Source organism: Microtus oregoni, unplaced genomic scaffold, assembly GCF_018167655.1.
Source record: "Microtus oregoni isolate MIOR12 unplaced genomic scaffold, Mior012 000007F_ref0000211, whole genome shotgun sequence".
Taxonomy (NCBI): domain Eukaryota; kingdom Metazoa; phylum Chordata; class Mammalia; order Rodentia; family Cricetidae; genus Microtus; species Microtus oregoni.
The window spans coordinates 49,817,890-49,839,463 of record NW_024543066.1 but is presented as its reverse complement, the minus strand read 5'-3'; the positions used below and the strand labels follow the sequence as shown (position 1 = coordinate 49,839,463).

The 21,574-nt window shown below is 39.2% G+C and overlaps 1 protein-coding gene across 1 annotated transcript in view; it reads right to left on the bottom strand.

The window, feature by feature from the left end:
* The window catches only part of Kcnh8 (potassium voltage-gated channel subfamily H member 8), a 431,344-nt gene that overhangs the window by 176,966 nt on the left and 232,804 nt on the right, over nt 1–21,574 (bottom strand). The window contains exons 4-5 of the mRNA XM_041656042.1: nt 13,137–13,264; nt 7,095–7,335 (exon numbers count right to left, since the gene is read on the bottom strand). Of these exons, the coding sequence (XP_041511976.1) occupies nt 7,095–7,335; nt 13,137–13,264 (369 nt within the window). The remainder of the gene's footprint in view (nt 1–7,094; nt 7,336–13,136; nt 13,265–21,574) is intronic.

Here is a 21,574-nt window from a genome sequence, read left to right as displayed (position 1 = left end):
TAAACTCAGGTGACTCATTACAAAAATATGAAATTGTTGACTCTTTCTGATTTTGGGTGCTGTTATGCTGCAGAGATTAAAAACTGAAATATAGAAGAAATACCATAAATGACGTATTTTGTCCTCTGCTTCATAATGACTAAGGTGCTGCAGTGTTTCTTTAAGAAGACATTACATAATGTCTATTACGAAAAGCTGGTAAGGTGCTACAGTGTTTCTTTAAGAAGACATTACATAGTTGAACAAATGCCCTTGTCATATGATAGGGCATCTCTTGGGTATATTCCCAAGAGCGGCATTGCTGTGTCCAGGGGTAGGTTGATCCCGAATTTCCTGGGAAACCGCCACACTGCTTTCCAAAGTGGTTGCACAAGTTTGCATTCCCACCAGCAATGGATGAGGGTACCCCTTCCTCCACAACCTCTCCAGCAAAGGCTATCATTGCTGTTTTTAATTTTAGCCATTCTGACTGGTGTAAGATGATATCTCAAAGTTGTTTTGATTTGCATTTCTCTGATCGCTAAGGAGGATGAGCATGACCTTAAGTGTCTTTTGGCCATTTGAACTTCCTCTGCTGAGAATTCTCTGTTCAGATCAGTGCCCCATTTTTTGTAATAGCCAGAACCTGGAAACAACCTAGATGCCCTTCAATGGAAGAATGGATGAAGAAAGTGTGGAATATATACACATTAGAGTACTACTCAGCGGTAAAAAACAAGGACTTCTCGAATTTTGTGTGCAAATGGATGGAAATAGAAAACACTATCCTGAGTGAGGTAACCCAGACCCAAAAAGATGAACATGGGATGTACTCACTCATAATTGGTTTCTAGCCACAAATAAAGGTCAGTGAGTCTATAATATGATATCCTAAAGAAGCTAAATAAGAAGGTGAGCCCAAAGAAAAACATATAGTTGTTATCCTGGTTATGGGAAGTAGACAAGATTGCCGGGCAAAAAATTGGGATCTTGGGGGTGGAGTGGGAGGGGGGTAAGGGGAGATGGGGAGAGAAAGTGAGAAGGGGAGGATGGGGGGAACTTGGGGAAACGGGATGATTAGGATAAAGGAAGGTTGGATAGGGGAGCAGGGAAGCACATAACTTAATTAAGGGAGCCATCTTAGGGTTGGCAAGAGATTTCGAGCTACAGGGGCTCCCAGGTTCCCAGGGCGATGTCCCGAGTTAGTTCCTGGGGCAGCTGAGGATAGGGAACCTGAAATGACCCTATCCTATAGCCATACTGATGAATATCTTGCATATCACCATAGAACCTTCATCTGGTGATGGATGGAGATAGAGACAGAGACCTACACTGGAGCACTGGACTGAGCTCCCAATGTCCCAATGAGGAGCAGAAGGAGGGAGAACATGAGCAAAGAAGTCAGGACCACAAGGGGTGCACCCACCCACGGAGACAGTGGGACTGATCTATTGGGAGCTCACCAAGGCCAGCTGGACTGTAACTGAAAAAGCATGGGATAAAACCGGACTCTCTGAACATGGCGTACAATGAGGGCTGCTGAGAAGCCAAGGCCAATGGCACTGGGTCTTGATCCTACTTCATGTTTTGGCTTTGTGGGAGCCTAGCCAGTTTGGATATTCACCTTCCTAGACCAGGATGGAAGGGGGAGGACTTTGGACTTTCCACAGGGCAGGGAACCCTGACTGCTCTTCAGACTGGAGAGGGAGGGGGAGAGGAATGGGGGGAGGGGGAGAGGAGTGGGAGGAGGGGGAGGGAAATGGGAGGCTGGCAGGAGGCAGAAATTTTTTTTTCTTCAAAAAAAAAAAAGAAGACATTACATAATGTCTATTACGAAAAGCTGGTGTTTGGTGAGAAGACAGTGCCTCAGATCAGATAGTATTTTTATTTTTGTGAAGGACTTAACTGTAGAAACTCATTTTGTTGTATATTTAGTCTCTGTCACACACAGTTAGTTAAATTTGTTGTGAAAGCAGGAACGTAGGATAAGCATGACCATTTTAACACTGATGTGGTTTTCTTTGCTCATCCTCATGCTGGAATCCTTTTCTCACTGGACTCCACCGAGCACCATAGTCTCTGTTTGCTGATGGAAGTCTGGCTTGTTTTCATTGTGTTGCTTCTATAAATAGTAAGTCCCAACAAACCTTTCAACTTTCCCCATTTTCTCTGAAAGCAATTCTCTACCTAGACAAAGAGAACTATTCCTTCTCTGTGTGGTTTTACTCATTATTTTTCTTTGAATTTATCATATTTGATATTTTCTTTTTCTTCCTTTTTTCAAAAATAGTGTCCTGATAATAACATTCTGATTTTATTTATTTGAAAATTACTTATTTTTTAAATATATATAATCATTGCATACATTTCTCACAACACTGTGCAGGTTCAAGTTTTCTGCACTTTTATGAACATTCTAAAATGCGAAATATTGTTTTTATCCACCTGTCATTCTTTCTTCTGTTCGCCATGGTTTAAAAACATTATCTTCTGCCCACTTAACAAACCATAAAACACAACAAGACTTAATGAAGCTTGCTGGCATCTATTGTAACTTTATTTCTCTTTGTTCCATCTGAATAATATCATTTTCTCATCTGACTGTTTATCTAATCTATTGACTTATTTGTTCAAATTTCATCTTAAGCTTTCTTTTCTTATCTTAAAGTTGCTCCTTTCTTTTGGGTTACTTTTGCTTTGGGTAAAACAAATAAACAACCCAACATATTTAAATCGTTCTTCTAATGAAAAACTGTGAATGGCACAACTATGCCTTGTTTTATGAAATGTTTTCATTGTATCCACTCTTCTGGATGAACTGCAAACTAAAGAAGAGGGATGGAAGGAAAGGAAGGTAAAAAGGAGACAGAAAAGAAAGGAAGAGGGAAGGAAAAATAAAGAAGGGATGGGGTAGAAGAAAAACAGAGGATGAGGAGCTGATGCTTTTCTTGTGGGGCAGGTATTACCTTCCACCCCTACTGTGTGGACAAGTTGGCTTTCAGCCTAATTAGTACCTATGTAAATCAATCAATTGTCTACTTTTTCTAGGCTTTTTAATGATTTCTCTTTTAATCCTTTTTAATTCACACTATTTCTCTGTTGTGTTTAGAAGGAAGGATATTTTCATTTATTTTGTGTAGTATCTGGAATGATCTCTGCTTCTTACAGTTCACATACTTTTTCCATTCTCAGAATTCTTGGCTCCTAACAGTCCAGTTGCAGCATCCCACTTGTCTGTCTGTTGTTTTGTTTTGGAGCTGTCTTAATAGTTCAGTGGTTGGAGACGAAGATGGCCACACAGTGTGCAGCTTGCATTCTTCTTTCCTATGGCTTTCAGATTTCTAAGGCATGCTCTTCCTTTGTTTTATTAATTTATTTTAAAACCATCTTTTTCTATTTTACATATTAACCCCACTTCCCTCTCCCTCTCCTCCTCCTAGTTCCCCACCTTTCCCTACCCAGCTTCCCATCCATTCCTCAGAGAGGGTGAGGCCTCCCTTGCTTGGTGAGTCAAAAAAGTCTGGCATATCAAATTGAGGAAAGACCAAGGCCCTCCTCCCTGTATCTAGGGGTGCAAGGTATCCCTCGATAGGAAATGGGCTCCAAAAAGCCAGTTCATGCCCTGGCCCAACTGTCAGTGGCCCCACAAACTGCCCAAGACACACAACTGCCACTCACATTCAGTGGACCTAGTTTAGTCCTATGCAGGTTCCCCAGCTGTCAGTCCAGTGTCAGTGAGTTCCTACTAGTTCAGGTCAACTGTTTCTGTTCTGTAGGTGTCCCCATCATGGTCTTGACCCCTTTGCTCATGTTATCACTCCTCCCTCTCTCTGACTGGACTCCAGGAGCTTGGCCTAGTGCTTAGCCATAGATCTCTGTATCTGCTTCCATCAGTTGCTGGATGAAGGTTCTACGCTGACAGGTGAAGAGCAGTTAAGACACCCTCCTATAAATGGATACTGAGCTTTTGTTTCCCAGATGCTCAGACCCGAATAATCACATAGAAATGATATTAATTACAAAACTGCTTGACCAATGGCCCAGGCATTTCTTAGCTAGCTATTACATCTTAAATTAACCCATTTCTATTAGTCTATATATTGCTATGTGGTCTTGTATTACCTCATTTTCTACATGCCTTGTTTCCTTGGTGGCTAGCTGAGATCTGCCTGACTCCATCTTCTTTCTCCCTGCATTCAGTTTAGTTTTCCTGCCTAGCTATATTCTGCCCTGCAATAGACCAAAGGAGCTTATTTATTAACCATTGATAATAAAACATATTCACAGTATACAGAGGGAAATCCCACATCACCCTGTCCACTATTGCTTAGATTCTCTAAGATGTTCTTGAAGACATCAAGTTGGGTGCTATAGCCTTACAAGGCAGCCTACAATGCTATGCCTATTAGATTAGATTAACTGATTAACTGGTCTACTTGTACCTACACCAGTCACCCAACAAAAGGGAATGAAACTAGAATTGACTGGAACAACTCACAGTTCACTCCCAGGTCTGTGGACATTGATGCATGTACACCTTTGGGCTCTTTGGGGTTGATTTTTAGGATGGGAATGAAGTAGAAACCTGCTGAGCTAGTTTGTATGAAACAATCTGTAATGTTCAAAGTCTGACTGTGTTACAAGTTTTGGAAATGAAATGATTGTATGAAAATTATCATTTTTAAAATGTCTACTGATTCAAATGTTAAAAGAATTTAATAAATGACTTGTAGGAATTTATTAATTGAATGCAATTTTTCATCATTGTAAGGTAACAAGCCACAGAAATATGCAACAACAACATTAGGTCTCTAGTGCTACAGGAGGTTTAGCCAATGTGAGTCTCTCTTATGAAACACTCGACTTTGTTCCTTTGTTCATAATAATGAGGCAGAAACTGAGAAAGAGAAGGTTCAACTTCTTGTCTTCCTTCCATGAATACAGGAATTTAAAATGAGAGTCTCTGCCATCTTGAGTTAATGTGGCTGACACGGTGAGACAGCTAGGAGTTTAAAGTCGCCTTGACTAACTCTGTAGTCAGATGTTTTCCTTCTGGTGAAACCAAGTGGGAATGGCATTTTTCAGTCATGCCAAAAGAGCATTGCTAACTGGTGTGTGGAGGATGAGCTCTGGGGTAAAGTGAACCCAGCAAGAGGCTTCTGACTCACATTTAAATAGGTTTTCTCAGCACAGGATTTCTTTGAGGATTTATAGGGCTAAAATGTATTATGAATCTCCCAAAGAAATTTATCATCTCCCATCTTTAATTCTATGAAACTTTCCTGCATGCAACATTTAGTTATTCTCAATTTGAAAAGTACATGTACTGTCTAACACTAGATCTAATGCAAATAGCTAAACAATGAAACCTTTTTTTCTCAAATCTTTAGTGGCTCTGGGTGAACTGAAGGCACAGTTCAGTGGTGAGGCTTAGAAGCCTCCAGGAGGATCCCCAGTAGCACAAAAACAAAAAGTAAAAAAGAAATGGAAAACCAATTGTATTTTAAATGTGCATATTCGCCATACCACAGAAACTAACTGTGAAGATATAGTGCTATAGGAAGAATGTATTTTTATTTGTAGTATCATTGTTATTATCTTTGACTTTGAACATAAAGTTTCAATTTGTAGCCCCATCTGTCCTTCAACTCTGGGCCTTCCTTCCTCTGTCTTTCAAGTGCTAGAATTACAGATGTGTAGTGCCATCACCTACTCTTACTCCATTTTTGACCATCTTTTCAAAAAGATGCACATGATAAAAGTTAGGGTAAACAGGAGAAACTCTACTACAAATAAGTTGTTCATGTGCTAAAACTCATTTAAAATAACAGCAGAAAATTGCAAACAACTCCATATTGCCTGTGAAATTAAGTCAGTCAATGAGGGATTCCAGGCAGACTTTTATACTGCTGGCAGAGTCATGTCTCCATCTGTAAGGCAATCAGCATCAACACAACTGGCTAGTGCATGTGGTTCTGGGTACTGTGAAAACTGATTTACTCTCTAAGTAATAGATATTATAGAAAGACTGACCACAGACGGACTGAGGGCAGCATCAGAGGCACACACCAGTCTCCATAAGTCTCCCACAGGAAAGCACACCCCCCAAAAATAAATCTTTCTCAGAGTGTGAGTTCTCATCTTCTGCCTGAGAGCACATAGTGCCAGAATAGATTTCTGACCCCATGAGTTTTCAAACCTCTAATATCAGGAAAATATGGTGAAGAAAATTCAGGAAGCAGCTTTGCCCAGGTGAACAGCTTCACTGAGTAAACTACCACCACTGAAAAATGTTTTTGGTCTGCTGCACTTCTTGGTTTTTCTTTTAAGATCAATTTCTCACGCCTTGATTCAGTCACTTCTTAAAGATAGTTCCCTAACATTTTTCATGTTTCTTTATCATTCTGACTAGGTAAAGGCCAGGTATTTGTCTCCAATGGTGCCAATCAAAGAGTATGGTTGTTAATCTAAACTAAAGAAAACCATAATCTGTTCTAGATGGATAAACAAAGACAGGGATAAACAAATTCAGTCTTAACAAATGAAGATGTAGAGGACAGGACGATAGGACAGGTCTACACAGTCAAGCCAATGTCAGTCTACTGAAACACTCATGGTTCTAGAGATAAATACTAGGAGCAAACATCCCTTGGGGTCTCCTTAGCTAAATTCAGATCCTCTAAGCCCTCTGCTTTCTCTGCTTCTGTAGGCAGGTTGCTTGCTAAGTCCATCCAAAACACCCTGAAAGAACCACATCCCCAGGATATCCTGGACCATTGTCTGATTCTACTGGTGGATTTTTGCTAAACTCGTCTCTGACTTTGCATAGTAAAGGATTTGTAAGGATGTCAAAGTCTAAACAACAAACACCACATCTTTCTTTGACCCATTTTTTAAATTAAATATAGAAACATTAGATGTTTCAAAACAGGAACAGCAGGAAAACTGGAAAAAGCAATTTTCAGAAATACAAGCACGTGAGTAGCCAAAATTTGCATCACAGGCTGAGACACACCCTGCCAAATCAATCTCAGTTCAAATTTTCCACAGAAAATTCTGGAACATGCTTGCTTCCCACATGCAAATCTCTGAGATAAGAAGTTACTGGATCTTACCTATAATGAAAAGAATCTCCACAGCAATGTCACTGACCGTTGTGCTCCGAGTTGTGGACAGGTCCTCATTGCCAATGAAGCACACATTGTAAGGAACTGTCACGGCAACATAAAACGTTGCCAGCAAAATGAGCCAATCCCAGCCAGCTTTGAAAGTGCTGAAATGCAACAGGATGAACTTGGATTTCTTTGCATCAGAAACCTTATACTCTGGAAATGCAGGTTTATCTACAAACACATTCTGTTGATAAAGACATAAAGAAGAGAAGAAACAGGGAAGCACATGATTAGAAATGGAGATTGAACAGCCCCAAATGTACACTTCAGGAGCCAGAACCAAACACACACTCAACATCAAATACTTTACAAGTGACTTGTAAAATCAAACATGAGTCTACTGCCCTGTGATACCCAACTGCACTGCACTACAGTACAGGCTTCATTGTGATGCTCACCCTACAAGATTCCAAGTGAGATAAAAATCCTGTCACCTAGGGAAGATGTGGGTCATGCCACACCGTAATCTGTCTGTGATGCTGCTCTACAAGAACATATGGAATCTTAGTCATTACAAAACACCGCAGATAATTATGCATAATACACAATATCAGTCTTAGTCATAAAATGTATTCCTGCTTTATGTGTTTATAATATGCTCATCTTACTACTGTTTCAGAGTGTGTTCCTACATATTTAAAAGGTTCACTGTCAGCATTTAGTATACAAGCTACAAGCTCATACATCATCTGCTGAACTCATTGCTTATTGGCACATTGAGTGACGGGCTAGCAAACCTATTGGTTTGTACACATAGATTCAAATGCCCAAGGAAGTTAAAAGAGTGTGTTGGATCTACTAAAAATGGAATTACAGTCAATTGTGAGACACCTGGCTTGAGTAATGGAGACTGAACTCAGCTCCTCTGCAAGGGCCATATGTGTTGAATCAGCCTACACTCTGAGGCATCTCCAGTCCAGCCCTGCACTGTGGAGATTTTTACTGACACCCTCTATGGGGTTCCTACAATACAAACTTACCCTAATAACACACTTTTTAGAATGAGTTCTGCTTATTATTGAACTAAAACTAAACAGTGATTTTTTTTTAATGTGCATAGTACTCTGCGGATTGTGACTGCTAATTGAGTAATTTAGATTTTGGTCATTAAAAAACGAAAAGGCGGTTCTCTCAAATGTCAGCTCAAAGCATCCAGTTGCAAGTGTCATCCTATACATCAGGTAACAAGAAAGGCAGGCTTCCATGCTCATTTGTATGAATACAGTCTGCACATGGGTAGATTTCAGATGACAGTCATGAACCAAGGAGCACTGACCTGGGTTTCTGCTGATGGTAGGGATGATCAACATTCTCCTGCAGACATCCCTGTCTAAATGTATCGTGATGCGTGCTATTGTGCATTGTGGATATTGGTAATGTTTCTAATTGGAACCCAAACTTCATTACTTTTATTAATATGGATACATACAGAAACGGACCACCCAGTAAGGAGAGAAGCAGCTACTTGTTGTCTATTATTCAAGTCATTCAGGAGGAAGATAATGTTCACCACACAGCAAACCAACAGAGACTAGCTAGAGATTTGGATGGCTGCTGAAGCACTTCGCTTTGAAAGCAGGCCAAACTGATGAACAAGTCCTCTGTTTCTTTGAGATAAAAAGAGGCTCAACAATAAGATGTGTGGAAATTCCACAAGCCTGAGGCCAGGTGCTTATAGACTTTGCTTTGACCTTAATTAATGAGAAATGTAAGAAAGGTAAAGAGAACTTAGACTTGAAATTTAACATGAATGAATAGAAGAAAGTGTTGGATATACAGTACTTATAGGCCACAGTGTTGTTTCCTTGCCTCAGTCACTGAGGGGAAGGCAGATAATATTGTGTGTTCAGGAAGCACCCGGGCAGAGGAGTCCAGGGACATTGATAGAGACAGGACTTGTAATTACTCGTTCCACTCCCTGTTGGAAGGTAGGGGTTCTCCAAAAATGTCTATTTCCTGCTAGTAAGTCTTCTTGGTCACACAAGTATGCCATGTTCATGATGCACAGTGGTGCCACTGTTTCACTCCTAAATGATTGGTTGGTGACACCGCATGTGTTCCATACTACTACCCGGTAGTTAAGGACAGGCTCCAAAGCTGAACTGTGTCATAAAACTGAGACAGTCAATAATTTTGTATGTTTATGGGCTGTGTGTACATGTGTTTGTGTGTCTATGTGTGTGTGTGTGTGTGTGTGAAAGCTTATTCAACAGCACAGAAGAGAGAATTGGTGTCCACAAATATTCATCTCCCCAATGTTGATAAGATACTTATAAAGTTATAATAGCATATAATAAATTCTTTTTTGAAAAGTTTATTTATTCTGTTTTATGTGTATGAGTTTTTAAAACCTGCATGTGTGCCTATGCATTACATGCATAGTTGGTGCTTATAGAGGCTAGAAGAAGGCATCAAATTCCCTGGAAAAGGAGTTACATGACAGATTTGATCCACTGTTTGGTTACTGGGACTCAAACCCCGGTCCTCTTTAAGACTAGGAAGTGCTCTTAATTGATGAGCCATCTTTTTAGCCCTTTGCATGACAGATTGAATTATAATTTATCCCTAGACATTTATAATTTATTTATAATAGGAAACTATCAGGATTCACCAGAAGCATTTTAGACTTCTATCCAAATAACTACTATCTTTACCATTTGGCTGCAGTGCCTTGAATTGTACCTGGTGTGAGAGAAGAAGGCCTAAACTGAAGACTGTGCATTCATGGGAAGATATCTGTTTTGTTCAAACAGCTTCCATTTAAGTCTGCAATGCTGACATGAAAGCTGAGCAACATGTGAACATCTTTCAGTTTCATAGACTACCTCAACCATGTAAGCTAAAGTTACTGACAAATTATTGTTACAGCATGGTATTTAAAATTTATACTTAGGATTTAATATATCTCAGGTTTAACTCAATTTTTGAAGGGTCAAGAATTCAACCCGGAACACATCATTACATAGTTACCTGAGTGGCAAGAGACTTACTGCACCAGATTCTTTAACAAAATCTTCTTGAATCAAGCAAATTCTTACAACCATAAAAATATGCCTGTGAGCCTGGGCAGTGGTGGCGCACACCTTCAATCCCAGCACTCGGGAGGCAGAGGTAGGCACATCTCTCTGAGTTTGAGGCCAGCCTAGTCTATAAGAGCTAGTTCCAGTACAGGCTGCAAAGCTTCAGAGAAACCCTGTCTTGAAAATCCAGAAAACAAAACAAGACAAGACAAAACAAAATGTGAAAAAATTGTGCAATCTATGGCAATGGAAGAAAGGTCTCAGTGTTTATAACTGTTAAACACATGGTGCTTGTCTAAGGACTATGATAAGGTTTTAAACAAAAAATAATAGATTTAGAGCAGCTGCATTTCTTAATTTTGAGGGCCATGCTTTAGAAATAACCTTGTTTTAGCTGGTTAATTTTTATCCCATGAATTATCCAAATTCTCTTGTTAACTCCAAAGCCTAATTAAGATGTTTGTTTTCTAAAGTATTTCGCAACATTTCTCTGAAATTCTCCTCTGAATGTATGAGGGGGCAGAAAAAACATTCTTAAGTCACTGCAGTGGGCAGGGCCTGTCTTTGATGGGGCTCCTAATGAACAAGGATCCTGGAGCGGTGATGTTTGGGCATGGCTAGTATTCTTCTCCAGCTTCTCAGTGGCTCTCTCCTGAGACCTGAACAATATTGACTTCTGTTGCATGGACTAGCTCTATTCTCATCTCATTTCACAGAGCAAAGAATCAAAATCAAAATGAATTAAATTTTCTAGCAGTTTCCAGGGAAACTTAGAACCTATATTAAAGGTATTATCTTCCCATCCTCACACCTGGACACAGGCCTAGTTCTTTTCCCGTGATTGCAGTAAAGGACCACCTATGAGGAAAGCTGCTCAAGAGCACGACAGGGATTTGAGCCAGAAAAATTAATATCTGAGAACCTTAGCTGGTTCTTCTACTTTAGAGAGTTTTAATTACTATCCCCATAGTTGAATTTTTTCTTTGTTAAGATGGAGCTAATAAAAACCATATGTAGTACTAGCTTGCTGTGAGGATTGAATAACAGAATGAAAGGAAGGAAGATTTAAGCAGCCAATGTGATAAAATGATGGTGGTTTTATTTATGTGCATGGGTCATAGCAACTAGAATTCCCCTAAGATTTTCATTTTTTTTTTACTAGTAAGTGCAAGACCTTTTCTGTCCTTCCTTCTGTATTCCTGCTATCTGATCATTAGCTGATCTCTGTCTTGCTGAGAACGGTACAGTGATTGAGGCCAGTGCAGAGTCTACAGCTGGCTTCATAAACAGGACCCCTGTGCTCTCGGTGTCTCTGAGCTGCTGAGACATTCCTCTTTTTTTTTTTTTTTTTTTTTTTTTTTTTTTTGGTTTTTCAAGGCTGTCCTGGAACTAGCTCTGTAGACCAGGCTGGTCTCGAACTCACAGAGATCCACCTGCCTCTCCCTCCCAAATGCTGGGATTAAAGGCGTGCACTACCACCACCAGGCTGAGACATTCTTAGTTACCACCCTCCCTCCTAAAATGAACAGGAAGCAGAAATATAGCAAGTCACTAAAGAGTGAGAGTTATAACTCTCATATAGATTTTAAAGTAATACTTTCTAGTTTGCTAAATCTATAGGGGAAAATAGCAAGGCTGGACAAATGCAGTTTAATTTTACTGAGACATGCAGTATTCAGTGAATCTCAACTAAAGCAAAAAGACGGCATAACTGAATCTCTGCATATATGCCTATCAATGGTACACACACATGATAAAAAACCCTCACCAAAAAAGAGAAAACTATCATAGTAAGTTAGAACAACAAAAACAAAAAATTCCACACCACCATGTTGAACTTTCCACAGGAGTGAAGGGCTGAACAGCCAGGACTTGTTGGATGAAGTGGACCAGAACACGGACTGTGACTTCCAGAAGGGAGTCACATTAAAGCCAAATCAAGTTGCTCCCCACATCCTAGGTTTATACACTTTTCTTTGTTGGCTACAAACTGATACTTTGCAACCCTGAAGCAAGGCTTGTGTCATCAAGACTTGTATCATCAAGACTGGCTGTAAGTCAGGGTCCCCATGATGCTGGCTGTAAAGGAAGGATGTGAGAACCCAGTGTCCTCAGCTCCCAGGACATCTGGACCAGTCTCAAAATTCCAAAGAACTTCTGCTTGTTGGGTATGACTGTTTCTGATTCCACTGACAAGCAGAGCGTTCAGTTTTCCACCCACAATCACCTGCAAACCTGCAGAGTCTGATCACTCCACACTGAAAAGCTGTCGTTCTGGGTTTCTCCACCAAGTTCTTTGTGTTCAAACCAGTTAAGTGTAAATTTCTTGAGAGTATGATGTGTGATTAGATCTAGATAAAAACAAGACAAGCAGTTTTTACTGGCACAATGGCTTTTGAGGGGTGAGCACACTCACTGCTTTAGGAAACAGTCCTCACTGTAATTCACTAAAAGTGAAACTTTTTATGTAGCCTAATTAGGATAGCCTGCAATTCCAGTGCAAGTTCCGTCTGTTTTATACAGAAGCAAAGGCTTCAATGGAATGATGTCCTGTATTGGCCCCTGGTTACCCAGGATAAAGGCACAAAGGGGAATGAGATCAAGAGTAGCATTGACACTGAAATTAAATTTATAAAGTGGTCAGTAACCGACAATCACTATAAACCTGACTTGCTCCACTGTCTTGTTTCCTAAAGCACAGAGTCTGCCTGGTATGTTGCTCCCCAGAACCCCAAAAGCATTCTAGTCTCTGTGCTCTGGTAACACTACAATTGCACGTGTTTCACAGAAATGCCTCGTGACACTGACCTTTCTTAGTCTGTTCTTTACGGGTAAATGCAAGTCAAAGTGGGAAAAAGAAAGCTAAAAGAAGCTCAATAAATGAGTAATTGGAACTTTTCCTTAGTGTATCAAAAATAGCTCTCCAGGAGAACTTGGGTCCACAATACACACATGTACCACCTACATTATTTATTTTCAATTTGTTCTTTTCTCTTCTTTGCAGGTGTCCTGAGATGTGATAAAGGACAGCTCGGCTCCGTCTCCGGGCAGAGTGAAAGCGGGTCCCTGCTCTTGATCTTCCTTTGGTTCTGTCTGGAGGGAAAAAACATTCACAAGACAACAGAGAATGCAGTGTTTCATCTCACAGATGTCACGTTCTGATAGATCATGTGCAAAGGCAAACATATTTTATATTTTCTCAAACACTTAATATTATCTGATGCCTCCTGATGACATTTATTTCAATTTTAGTTCAATATAATTTACTTATTTTTCAACATTATCCTAGCTGCATTGTTACTTAAACATCAAAGTAAAATATACATGAAACAGAGCGTTCAGTGAGCACAAGATTCTGCTTCCACCTGGATCTATCACACTCCTATCACTAACTATAGTTAACATTTAGAAAGCCTTTTCCCCTAGGTAATTTCCGAAGCAAATGTAAGAGTCACATTTAGATAATTCTTCTTTGTATCAGTACGAAGTTTATAATATAACTGTTTATACAGTTTTTGTATTAACCATCAACTTCAAAGTCTTGTCAATTTCACCATTTTCCAATTTGAATTAAAAAAATTAAATCCCAACACTTCCCCTTAACTCTCACAAGATTTGTCCCTATGTCCTTAACCTCCCAATTTCATGTCCTCTTTTATTATTTTTCATAAGCCTTGAACTCAATTTGTGTTGTCCATATACTTCTGGATGTGGGGAATCCACTGGAATGCAGTCAGCTTACCAGGAGAAAGAAAACTCTAACTGGAGCTATCAGCACCCATCCATAGCTCCTCAGCTAGGGTGAGGTTCATGAACTGCCTCCTCTGCACGCTAGAATGGTGACTGACTTGATCTTGGGTGGGTCTTATGCAGGCACCCACAGCTGCTATGAGATGGTGAGTGCAATGGTCCTCTCAGGCCCAGAAGACAGTGTTCACTCTGGTCCTCCATAATCTCTGTCTCTTCGAGGTCTTTCTGCTAGTTCCTCCCTAACATCTGCTCTCTCCTCACTCTGATGGTTCCTTAGCCTTGGGAATAGGTATTATATCTGGTTTGTGGTCAAACACTCTATTTGGCCTATTCTCTGCAATTTGATCATTGTGAGTTTTTGCATTAAACACTGTCCATTTACAAAGTAATTTTCATTGATGAGGTATGAGAGCTGCACTGATATATGATTAGAGAGATATGAATGTTAAAGACAACTTAATACTTTCTCCTAAATGGGGCAAAATATTAGTAGTAGGTTCAATATTAGGATCTGAGAGTATTGGCCATGTGTTGTATCCTCAGGAACAGGTATTAAATCCATCAGAAAGTAGTTGGTTCCCTTAAATCATTCATGCCACCCTGCATCCAAGGGTGTATCTTGTCACACTGGTTATTATTGTAATTCACAGTGTTCACAGCTCGGTGGGACTGTTGATGACTTTTTCCCCAGAAGCCTGCATAGCGTACTATGAAAGCTAGGCAGTAAGGACAAAGCTTCATGGAGAGTACCAACTAAGTTTCTTCATTTTTAACCAAATAGCCATTTTCTTGTCATATTTATGGCTGAAATTTTATTATTCTTTATGGAGCAAAAAATAAATATTTTTAATGTTGTCAGATTATCAGTTTACCTGTTTCTGGTGACTAGACATTATATCTTGAAGAGCTAAATTTTTTCACAGGAAAGTTATTTTAATATGTATGCACATGTCTTCTGATGTATTTATCTTTTTCTTCCAGAATTTGAAATTTTTAAATAAAATATAAAACATTGCTATAGATTCAAATAACTAATAAATATTGAAACCCACATTATTTATATTACTGTAATTGTTACTGTTCAGATAAAGTCTTTATGTATTAACCATTTATTTACTTAGCATCCTACATGTTCCACTTAAAATATAATTACTAGAAGAGTAAGAGTAACTTAAATGTATTTCAATTCACAAACAACCTGAGTTCTGTGACAATGTCTATAGGAATACACTAATGCTAGCAGGATGCTTATAAAATGTTAGTTGCTTGCAAAATGACAAACAGAATTATAATGTTATTAAGAAATGGACCCGAGATGATATTTATGACAGTCAGGTGGTTCTCTTCTCATGGGGAAACCTAATTAATAGCTGAGATTTTCCAAGTTAAACATCAATAATTTTATCATCTTAAAAAAAAGACCCTCAAAGGAAAATGTCAAAGAAACATTTTTGTCTTAGTCTTGGCTCTAAGTAGAAGCAATATATAGTCCCTAAAACGTATCATTACAACTAAGTCCTTGCCCAAGTCTGACTGTGAAAATCACTCCACTTACAGGACCTAAAACCACACCACTTATGAGATGTAAAATCACTCCACTTACAAGACCTAAAATCTCCCTGTTTAAAATGGTTTTGGGTTTTGGTTCATAGCCAAAGGAAACAAACAAAATTCAAAATTCAAATAATTTAAAAAGCAACACATTGTTCTGTAACAATATACATACAAATTATTTACTTCATGTATATAATATACATGCCTGAACACATAAGTAGACACATATGCACATAATACAGGTATGCAATTGTGTGAATAACTGAAAATCAATCAAATGTTCATACATAAATATTATAAATTACAGTCCAGGCATGACAGAGTGTTATAGTCCCAAATGACTGGACTTATGTAAATTAAACATAAAATAAAAGAAAGCCCATATCTTAATACAGAAGTATCTTGTAAAGGCAGTATTGAAAACACAAATGGATAAACATCACAGGCACCATGGCAAGAGTTTTTATTGTATTTACAGGAATTCAAAACTAAACAGTATTGCTATGGGACAATGCTCTTGTATACTGTAAAATTTGTTACTCATATTGACTTAATAAAACACTGATTGGCCAGTAGCCAGGCAGGAAGTAAAGGTAGGGCAACCAGCCTAGGATATCTGGGAAGAGAAAAGGCAGAGAGTCAGTCACCAGCAAGGCAGAGAGGAAACAAGATGAGAATGCCTCACTGAGAAAAGGTAGCAAGCCACTTGGCTGAACATAGATAACACTATGGGTTAATTCAAGTTGTAAGATTTAGTTAACAATAAGCCTGAGCTAATATCAGTGTATAATTATTATAAGCCTCTGCGTATATCTTTGGGACTGAATGGTTGTAGGACCAGGCGGGACAGAAATTTCCATCTACACATTATATTTTTAATAAAATATAAGTGATATAAAATAATATGCTACCACAATGCTAGTAAAGAGGCAAAGTTATTTAGAAATTGTATCTCCAGCTGGTCTATTATATCCTTTTATAAGTGATACACGTCAAATTCTATTGTTCAAAGTGGATGTAGGGTGTATTCTGGTTAGAAGAAACATTTCCTAGTACATATATTTTACATTTTAATTTTGAGGTATTTTTTAACAAAGCTGACCAGCCATTCACCAGTGGATTGGATTAAGTTATTTAGACTGGGTGCACATTACTTGAGGTAGAAGACTTGGGGTTGAAATCTGAAGAATTAATGCAGGTAGACAAGATGGAGAATAAAAGTTATAGTAATTTATGATAAAGTTAAAACAAACTGTGTCTTGGGCAGAGAAAGCTCAGCATCTCTGAGGACACAGAGAAGTTACAGGAAGTTAAAATGCAAGCAGAAAGTGTGTAGGGATCTGCCTCCTGGTTCTAAGTCGATTGTTCTCAACCTGTAAGTAGCAAACCACAGGTTGAAAAGTGCTGATCTAGACTATCATCAACATGTAATAAAAGTCATGAAGACACTCACCACAGTAAGGAAGAAGAAAGACCATGCTTTTTACATTACTATCATCCCACTTGTTTCAAACATTTCTAGGGGCCATGGGATAAACTTTTATGTAAAAGGTAATTCTTTTTGGTTATTTTTCAGGGAATAAGGTCTCATATCACCTACATTAGCCTTAATGTTCTAGTGTTACTGTTTATACATGTGTGCTAGCTACCATAGGGACAAAAAATTCTATTGATAGCTTTTCTAGAACAACTCTGAAAATGTCTGGTGCCCAAACCAGAAAAGTAAATACAACAGGAAAACCATGTACCACCATCTTCATGGATGCATAAAAGACCCTAAATAAAGCATTAGCAAACTAAATATAAAAATTAATGCAATATATTAAATCATACTTATTTAGGCTTGTGACAAGGATGGTTCTATCTCAAGAAACATAGAGGTTAAATAGTCATTCCACTGAATATGGTCATGGAAATCAGTAAATTTTTATAAAAAAAATATCCTTGACAATCAAAAAGCACAGCAATTATCTCTGTCCTGGTAGAATATCTACTGGCAGTCAAGAACACAATCATTGAAAGTTTTTATAGTTTACTAAAGACAAAAATAAAATATTGAAATAAAAAATATCATTAACATAAATATCAAGGTAAAGAATCCTGTGAACCCTCAGTGTGCAATTCCATGCACTTCCTCATATATTTTTTGCATTTCTTCACTATGACTGAGTTGAGGTGGCATGGGTATAGATATTAGTTCCTAGAATCTTAAAACAATTCATTTTACCAAAGCTACAAATATCAGTGATTTGAAACATGAAATTCATTCTCTGATGCTCTTTCCCAGATATAAATACATGTTTCGATGACTTATTTTTTCTGTGAAATTTTTTTTACATCTGACCTCACATAAAATACTCAACATGGGAACAATTATAGATCACAGATATAAAGGTATTTATAAGGGAAATAAGTCATGTTGACAAACCTAATAAAAAGCTAAAATTAAATTAAATATAAATTTTGTATTTTATTACTCATTCTTCAAGTGTTGAATGACCACCTGGCTACCTAGTAACTTACATTTGGGAAGGGAATGGAAAACCTGTGACTGAGGTGGGCAGATGACTCAGTGGATATAGACAGGTTGCCCAGTGGGTATGCACAGATGACCCAGTGAGTATGGACAGATGGCCCAGTGAGTATGGACAGATGACCCAGTGGATATAGAGAGACTGCCCAGTGGGTATGGGCAGATGCTCTGTAGATATGGACAGATATCCCAGTGAATATGGAGATATGGCCCAGTGGGTATGGACAGATTGTTCAGTGGACTTCCACCAATGGCTCAGTGGTTGATTATTTGCTGTTCTTCCAGAGGACCTGAGCTCAATTTCCAATATTCATATGCACCACTAACAGCCTCATGTAACTCCAGTTTTGGGGTATTCAACATCCTCTCTAGCTTCTAAAGGCACCCCATATACAGATATAATCTATATTCTACACAGAAATAAAAATAATTTTAAAAGCATATAAAAAATTCTATGACAGTTAGTAAAGGAATTGTATCCTGTAAGCCACTCTGCTCTGTAAGCCAGCGTACTAACCAACAGAAGAGCACAGTTGACATTGGGCTTGTTCACAATCCTCATTAGTTTGCCCTCAGCCTAAAATGAGTTCTGTGGAAGAACATCATCCTGAAAAAGGTCACATTTCTTTTTCAGAATATCTGCACTCATTATCCAGTCCACATGATGGAGTTACAGGTGTTCCATAGAAGATTCTGTTCTTGAATTAACAGTAATAATAATAATAATAATAATAATAATAATAATAATAATAATCCCCTAAAGCTAGTCAGTTTCAGCTGGTCGGGAATGAATGTGGAGTCAACAAATAATCTTCTTGGAATTGGACTGCAGCCCAGCCTGCTTCTCCAGCAGGGCTGCTGTAACATGAGAGCCTGCTTGTTGGGGTTTCTGTCCTGCCCAGTTTCCACAGTCATTAGGTCCCAAAGAAAATCACACAGAGTCTCCATAAGTAATAAACTGATTTTCCCATTAGCTCAGACTTCTTATTAACTCTTATAATTTATATTAACCCATTATTCTTATCTATGTTAGCCACATGGCTCAGTACATTTTTAGTGGGATAGGTCACATCCTGCTTCTTCAGTGTCTGGACAGGACTGGGGAGGAATGGACTTCCTCCTCAGACAAACTTCCTCTTCTCATTGTCCCACACCAGGCTTCTAAGAGCTCTCCCCATTAAAGTCTCTGCAGTCACTACCCCAAGCATTTACCAGAGTGAATGGCATGTACCACACCACATCTTAAGACATGCTCTCTGTATATATACACAGACAACTAGTGTCGTGAGTGGGGATGTAGTGGTATGCTAGCCACTATTTGGACTATGGGATAGTCCAGAAAAAGTTGTGCTCCCACATAAAGGACTAGAAGAGAAAATAAAAGAGAAATACTAGAAGGCCTTGACAAAGGGTCTAGTTTACTCTGAGAACTAAATTGTGAACTGAATTAAAGTGGTTAAGAAAAGTCAAATCTTATTTTCCATATTTTTAAAGTCATAATTTTAAGCTATCTCTGCTATCTGGATTACATCATTAAGTAATAATTTGGGGAAAGTTATATGAGTAATAAATTATATGATTCTCCACAAGTGAAATGTTTAACAGTCTTGCAAATTGTATTACTCCGATAATGTCACAAACATAGAGAAGCAATAATAAATCATATTGCATTTGGCCAACATTTTCCTATCACCATGTGTGGGCAATTCTAAACAAAAACAAAAACAATGGATGAATTTTAATAATGTATAATCCTCAAAGTGCCATGTATGCCACAAATTACATGCTGGGACACAGTATTTCTCTCGCATGTGACAAAAACTTCACAATATGGGAAAAACTCTAAGAACTGAACATAAAGAAAATCAGTATAATTGGGAAATAAGCATGAGACCTGAAACATTTCCACAAATCTTGAGCATAGGAATCTGGGCACCACAGGAAGCCAGCACACCTTTGCTGCAGGAGCTGGAGGAGAGCAAACAGCACCACCATCACTCAGGATGGGGAACTTGCATCTGTGATGTATTCCCACTGAAACAGAATGTCTAGAATATTGTTTGGCCATTTTAAACACTTTTTTAATTTAATTTTACCACTGTCATACTGTGGGAATAAAATTCGAACCAAACCAAGACCACCCCTCTTATGCCTTCTCCATAGTCCCGAGTACCCCCTAGGTCCCCAAATGAGTTGAACTCCACTGAGGGTATGATTAATGACAGTCACTAATCACATGGCTGGGGACAGCTCTTGATCACATGCCTCATTTTTAACTACTTTACTGTTTAATTCTGGACTTCCCTACGCCATAAGCAATCATGTTAAATGTCAACTACCCCAAGACCCGCTGACAAGGCTGTGAACTACTTGTCACCTTCCCTTTGGTTTTTCCCTATATCAGCACTAACCTGTAAATACTCTGCATGGCTTTTAGTTTCCCAAAAACTGAGCAGCTGCCCGTATCCGGATCTGCCTTCCTCAATAAACCCCTTTGTGTTTACATTGGATACCTACTCTGTGGTGATCTTGTTTGGGAGACTTGCAACAAGGGCACAACATTATTTGGGGGCTCATCCAGGATTGCCCAAGACACCCCCAAGCTCCCAGCCTGAGGGGTTTCTGGCTGGCTGGTAAGTCTCTCTTTGTTTCTGTCTCTATGCTGTTTTACACTTCCGTTTTCCAAAGCAGGAACAGTATGTGGTATGGCCTGGCAACAGCCGAGGTTAAAAGCAAAGTGGGTTAGAGTCCCACCTGAGCTGCTGAGACCACCAGCGGTGTGATGGAGACTGGTATGTGAGGTTTTCAGACCCTGTGGAGGGAGATGATGGGTTTGAGTCCCACCTCCCTGAGCAGGGAGATCATGAGTTTGGGTCCCACCTCCCTGAGGAGGGAGATCATGAGTTTGGGTCCCACCTCCCTGAGGAGGGAGATGATGGGTTTGAGTCCCACCTCCCTGCAGAGGGAGCCATGAGTTTGGGTCCCACTTCCCTATGGCAGAGTCCCTAAAGTCTGCTTAATCAGGGACAGAAAGTCTTCTGTCTGGACGATGGGTCAGTCCTTCCTGAGAAAAATTTTAAGGTCTTTTGTGTGTCTTTGATTTTGGGTGTTGTCTGTTGTCTTTGTCTTTATATCTCCCACAGAGGTAGAGATTATGGGACAGTCCCCTCCTTACCCTTAAACTTATGTTAGCCTCACTGGAAGGACATAGCAGCCATGGCTCATAAACAAGGAATTAAAAGTTCATTACTGTTTGCAGAACAGAATGGCCTGCTTTGAATGTCAGATGCCCTCCAGAGGGACCTTTTGATGCTGGTCTGATCCGAAATGTGGAGGACATTGTGTTCAGACTTCTAGCTAGACACCCAGACCAGAACCTATATTGTATATAATACCTATATTGTAACCTGGAGAAGTCTGGCAGAAGACCTTCCTTTCTGGCTTAAAGCTTTTATACCCCAGCAAATCAAGATAATGGCAGCAGAGAAGAAATATCCATCTGTCAGGGGCATCTAAGTCCCCTTAGCCCCACCCATATCCCCAGTCTTACAGGGTGGAAGCATCGG